General features: G+C 39.9%; 1 protein-coding gene across 1 annotated transcript in view; it reads left to right on the forward strand.

The window, feature by feature from the left end:
* Positions 1 to 6,622, forward strand: part of nlk2 (nemo-like kinase, type 2) — a 20,208-nt gene extending 13,586 nt beyond the window's left edge. The window contains exons 8-11 of the mRNA XM_019861601.1: positions 1,842 to 1,928; positions 3,025 to 3,223; positions 3,977 to 4,070; positions 5,538 to 6,622. Of these exons, the coding sequence (XP_019717160.1) occupies positions 1,842 to 1,928; positions 3,025 to 3,223; positions 3,977 to 4,070; positions 5,538 to 5,592 (435 nt within the window). The 3' untranslated portion in view covers positions 5,593 to 6,622. The remainder of the gene's footprint in view (positions 1 to 1,841; positions 1,929 to 3,024; positions 3,224 to 3,976; positions 4,071 to 5,537) is intronic.

The raw sequence follows: 6,622 nt of genomic DNA on the forward strand, positions 1-6,622 counted from the left end.
GCTTTGCGGGACGGGAAAATATCATCAGATCGGAATGAAATTTTGCACAGAACCTTGTACCATAGTATCGACAAGAATTCCGACCCGGCCCGACGAATCCGACAAACTTTTTTTTTTGCCATGAAAATGTGGACCACCCTAATACCCACCCATGACTGATTGTGTGTGGTTTACTCCAGATGACCAACAAAGCGCGCACACACACACACACACACACACACACACACACACACATACATACCGATCTCTACCAATGATCGAAAGTCTCGTCTCCCAAGTAGAAGTCTAGCAGACATCAAATAATGAGATGATGAGACCTTTTGTGACTTTGGTGGGAAGGGGAAAATCAAGCTCAAAATTAACCCAATTTTCTTTGTGTATTGGGTTCAAGAATCGATTCTTTCTTCCACCCATAATCAAAATTCAACAAAAGACTGGCTTCGCCAGAAGTGAAATTGATTTAGCAATTGCTGTGATATCCTGGCAGTCTTGACAGATTTGGAGTGGTCAAATATTTCCCATTCAAGAAGTTACATGCCAAATAAATGTGTAAGTGCTGTAATTAAATGAAAGTAAATATTAGTTGTCTTGTTAAGTATCTATGAGAAGCTTGAGCATAACATTACCCTGAAGCACGTGACCGTAAAACCATTTTCGTTATTGGGCATTTAAAACACCGTGGTGCCATTCCCGCATTCTCACTTGTCTCAACAGTGAAGCTGGAGTTGCGATTTCAATTTATTCTATTGAAATAAGGATTATTTTGTGTTCAAGAGGGTGTTGTAATAGACTTCCACTTCCCCATTTCTTCATCCCCTTTGGGAGCAAAACATGTGCAAAACTTCTCTTACGGGCTTGGAATCTTGCAAGCAATGACTGCACTATGCAGAGGAGGATTTAGGAGCGTCTGCTGTGTCTAGCAAAGGCCTCAAAAGTGAACTGTCTATGTGACGCTGCAGTGAACAGACCGTCTGCAACCAGTGTCTCTTGGGGCAACTTGGTGGAAGATGCGGAAATGGATTTCCGTCCGCTGTTCAATCAGCTCTTTGAGGCGTATGGCAAGCCTTCCAATGTGGAGGACAATGCGGAGGATGCCGACTCAGACCTTCCCAAAGATAGTTGGAGGAGAATCACCAGGATACCTTCCCGCTGCTCTGGCTTTGCGACTTGTCCCTTGGAGTGGTGGAGGCCAAGGTGACTTAGGAGAATTGTGGGCTGTTGCACCCCATATGGTTTGCGAGGCTCTTTCCACTCATTGCAGATACAGTATGGCCGCCTCATGAGCATGGTTCCCCTTATCGATCAGACTCCCCTCACTCATTAGCAAGACCCCAAGATACTGAAACTCATCTTCGAGCCGGAGAGGGCACTGCACCCTTTTCTGACTGATCATTGCCTCAGGTTCGGAGGTGCAGATTTTCATCCCCAACTGCTTTCCACATGGCTGCGAACCTCTCCAGTGAGAGTTGGAGATGATACCTTGATGAAGCCAACAGAAGCACATCATCTGCAAAAAGCTGAAATGCAATACTGAGGCCACCAAAGCGGACACTTCACAATGCTTTGGGCTGTGCTTAAAAATTCTGTCCATTAAGTTTGACTTTTGTGAAGCAGACAATTTAGCTTCTCGGATTATTAGGACACACAAACACACTCCACCATGATAAAGTGACAGCTGATGGAGGGGATTATTATTTTACTTGTTACTTATTTAAAGTCTGTGAAATTGTAACAGTAACCTTTCTGTCTGCTTGAAATATGCTGTGGAATATATTATCTTGCAACAATCGAAAAGAGATTTAAGCAGATGGTTAATGTCATGATTTTTGCTTGGTTCCCAGCCATCCCTTCCTGTTCTTTACACACTGTCCAGTCAAGCGACTCATGAAGCTGTCCACCTCCTCTGCAGGATGCTGGTGTTTGATCCGGTGAGTTGTTTTACCCGACTAGATTGTATTTCATTATTCCTATAGTTTGTCAAAGGTCAGTGTTTTATTGTTCAAGATTCATTACCAACTTGTTTAGCGCTCAAACTACACTACAGTGCATTCAGGATCCACTTGTTGTTGTTAATTTTTTTATTTTAGGTTTTTATTTTTGTTTTTAGAATGTGTGACTCTCCAATCTTGTTCGTATGACTCTCCAACCTTGGTCTACTGGTTGCATGTTTAAATTGCTTGGAAAATATTGTCGCATAACCATTTTCTTTTGTGTCCAGAATCAAACTTGCGTTCGGGGAAAGTATGATGTGCATTCATAAAATTTTCAGATAACTAAGGACATTTTGTAGCCATAGCCTGTGTTTCCATCAATAACAATACAGCAGAGCAAAAGATGTGTGGGAACACTCAGTGACTTTAATGCAATTAGCATTTATTCATGTGTTTTTAAATGATATCGCCAGAAAAATTTGTGTGTACTTAATAATGAAGTGCACACTATGCTGATATTGACTCCTTTCTCAGGGGCTGAATATTTGATCAAAGGTGTAACCAAATATTTCAGGATGTGCACATTTACACAACCGCTGATTAAATTGTTATTGATTTAATTAATTCATTGTTGCTTATTATATTCTCCCATATTGAATTGGTATTGATATTTTTGCCATGTAAATTGACATGTAGGCATGTTATTTTTCAGGCTAGTGGTATTGGTGCTGATACAATATGTCTGCACTTGTACCTAAGGTAACCCCAAATCGATCCCTGCATGTCCATGGCAAAAACATCTTGCTCAAATATCCGTCTTTCAAATTTCAGTGGTACTTTCAGTCCCTACCCGTGGTGACTAGTGGATGAAAACCGAAACAGGTTTACAGCAGGTATTACAGAGAAGCTTCTCTTTAATTTAAAAAAAAAAAAAAAAATGCGAGTTCGAGTGCGGGTTCATTAATGTACGATATACAGCAAATGCACAACTGTTTCTAGTGATGAATTCACTTCTGTGGTAATACTTTCACTTTATACCTGAAACATATTATTACATACATAATTTCAAGTAACCTGTCTATTTGGTCCGCAGTCGAAGCGGATTTCAGCAAAGGATGCCCTGGCACACCCGTACCTGGATGAGGGTCGACTGCGCTACCACACATGCATGTGCAAATGCTGCTACACGATGTCCTCTGGCCGCGTTTACACAAGTGACTTTGAGCCTGTCACCAACCCCAAGTTTGATGATGGCTTTGAAAAGAATCTAAGCTCTGTGAGACAAGTCAAAGGTAAGCCCTGTTGCTTTTTCAGCACTGACGAACGACCTTGCCGACACACAAATATGGTTTAGTTGAGCAGAGCAAACAACGTTGAAAAATATGGTTCTCACTAAAAAAATGATCCAGTACAATCAAGAATGGAAACAGTATTTATTTGAATATAATGTTGAGACTTATATTGCTATGTTCCAGTGTGTGAATGGATGAACTGCATTTGGAAAATTATCTTATTCTAAATGTAAGAGAGTTGTCTTGTTTTTAACTGACTAATATTCCGTGGAATCGCACTTGAGCCCCATTGTTTCCCAGATATGTAAATTTTAAGGGCACATCCTGATGAATGTTTTCTTCCCCTGCTTTTTCAAAAGGTTTGATTTCAGCCATGCACTGAATTGAAATTGATAAGACCGCTGACAAGAGGGCGCTTGGATGAAAAGTAAATTGTATGCATCGAATGGTAGTCAATTATGCAGTACTGTTTAATGTGCCAAAATCAAATTGCATCTCTCTAAATTGAAAACGTCGAGATTTTAGTGTTTTTGTAAAAATAGTGTGAGTGAGTACAAATCAGTCCCTCATAAATTCAGATTTTAAACTTATTTTTTGTTATTCTGTGATCATTTTCCAGATTTTTTTTTTTCTTGTGTGGAATAATAATGCTCATTATGCCAGTCAGACTCGAGTTAAGATTTGCGGCTTCATCATCTTTGACAAAGAATCCCTCAATTCCGTAATCTCTGTTTATCTGGTTCCACCCCACAGAGATCATCCATCAGTTCATTTTGGAACAGCAAAAAGGGAGTCGAGTACCACTGTGCATCAACCCTCTGTCAGCTGCTTTCAAGAGTTTTATCAGGTGGGCACTACAATGACCATCTTTATAGTTAAATAGAGCAATAGGGCAGCTTCTAATGTAAACCTGCTTGTTGCCATAGAAAGAATTTCAAATTACCGTATTTCCTGCACTATAAGGCGCTTCAGATTATAAGGTACGCCTTCAATGAATGGCCTATTTCAAAACTGTTTACATATATGAGGCGCACCGCATCGTAAGGCGCATAGAATAGAAGCTACAATAATGGCTGCGGTTGTGCTATGCATAGATGGAGCTATGTGAAAGGAATACAATACAGCTTTATTTATATAGAGCAAAGCCATGCAGAACTGGTCACAAACACGGACATGAAACATATACTGTACATTCAAATGGCATTGCAAGACAATGAAAGAAAGACAAAGGTTATGAAGACAATTGATTCAACAAAAAGGCTCACATCCACAAGGGGCTAAATATCCTTCGAAGTATTGCTTGTCTCCTTCTTCCTTCGTTTCTTCAGTATTTACCTATGTTTTTGGTATTATCTCAGCTTCATTATGACTGCGCAGAACTCACAAAGTAATTGTGTGTTTGAGTGTGTGTTGGCAAATGCACATGTCAATTAGTGTTGGGCAGAACGCTTAAGGTTACAATTGGTTCCTGCTAATAATCACCATTAGATGGCATAGGAACACTAACAGGGAAACAACTCAATGGGGAATGTAACGAGACTGTGTAACACTGTACGTAAGGCACATCAGATTGTAGGGCGCACTGTCGACTTTTGAGAAAATGGCATGCTTTTAGGTGCGCCTTTATAGTGCCGAAAATACGGTAAATGTTTCGGAAAATTTAGTTTATTATGCTTCGTAGCGATGTCCCTACCATGTTTATTTACCAGAGTCTGTGTCACTTTATTCGAGTATCTGCCAATGCCATTTGAGTCATAATCTGAGAACGCTGTATAAAAAGAGCGTATCCAAATTGTCACACTTGTTTTATTGGTACCACGCGTAATCCCCAAAAATGAATCATTATCTTCTATGAAGTTCACTCACTTCCTCACACACATTGCACTGCCATGTAATTGATGCGGTAGCTCCTCTCGACAACTATCAATGATAACCACCACCTTTCCCAACAATGAGGCGATGACACAAATTTGTCTTTGAATGGCCTCATGCCAACATGGCCTCAATTGCCCTTTGTCACTCAGACCAACTTGAGACTAACAAAACGTACTCACCGCTTTGTGAAATTTCTAATACAAAAAGTCAACGATGCGATTATGTACTCGAGCGCTGACTTGAACTCAGGCCAGCTGTCAGGAAAATGGAAATAAACCTCCCACATTGATGTTTGTCAATTTAAAAGCAGCTCAGCTGTGAAATGTGTGCTATTAAGCCTCCCTGGCCCACGGACATAGCCAGGATACAGTATGCTTTGAAGTAATACACTTGTGCATTACTAATATTAACTTCACCCACTTCTTGCTTGCCATCTCAGTTCCACAGTGGCTCAGCCCTCCGAAATGCCTCCTTCGCCACTGGTGTGGGAATAGCTGCTGTAGTGAGTGCGGTCATCTTTGCCAACTGTGAAGATGCTAAAACGGAATCATGAAAGCGTCTCGATGTCTTCTGTCACCTGGGTAGTGTTTCACTGGAAAGCAGGGCTCTTCGTTCTGCTGGTCATATGCTAAAATATGAAGGAAACAAAAAAAAATCCATTCACTACTGCTAATGCGGGTGTATTAGAAGGTCGCAAATTTAGGGGGAAAATTACTTTGTAGACCAAATCAGAATGTGGCAAATGTCATGTGTCATCCACTAAGATTTAACATCACGCTGCTCTGTAATGAAGTCCATTTGTTTTTAATGTACATATTTGAAAAACGGATTTGTATTTTAAAAAATGTGCTTTTCATAAGATGTGATTGTGACTTTCCCCCTTGTGACAAGGCTTGTACTACTATAGCTGTCTTTTGGTCTCCACTGTTAAGTGAACCAAATTGGCATGAAACCCAACCTGATATTCAGACAATCGACTGTAGCTGCATCATCAGATTTTTTGGGGGGAACTTTTCTTAACAACAAAATGTTCCTCAGTACATTAATGAATTTACTGATACTGTACTCCTCCACACTTTTTTTTCTACTTGTAGTAAGTTTAATTACCAAAGATGATGAGACATACACTCAAGTAGTCAAAATATTCCGACTGTGTGCAAAATGGGTGTGTTCTTTAATATCAGGCCAATTTTGAAGTCAGCATTATGACAAAGAAGAAATATTTTTTTGGGCTACATCCTCAACGGTTTCAGAGGTCATTTTGATTAAGGGAATATCAAATTTGCAATTTCCAGAGACAGGAATGGAATTAATTTGAACATGTATGTGAGGTTTTCCACTCAAAATGTATTCATGTTGTCATGCATGCAATTTGAGAGATATATGCAAACCAATTTTCTGGGAGAGGCACTTAAAATTTGAATTGGTCAACCGCAGTTACACCAGTACGAGTCGGATAACACCAGAAAAAAACAGCCGAAGTTCTTCAATGTGTTAAGTCTTTTTAATTTTTTTTTTTTTTTT

The sequence above is a fragment of the Hippocampus comes genome, unplaced genomic scaffold (assembly GCF_001891065.2).
Source record: "Hippocampus comes isolate QL1 unplaced genomic scaffold, H_comes_QL1_v1.1 scaffold122, whole genome shotgun sequence".
NCBI classification, from domain to species: domain Eukaryota; kingdom Metazoa; phylum Chordata; class Actinopteri; order Syngnathiformes; family Syngnathidae; genus Hippocampus; species Hippocampus comes.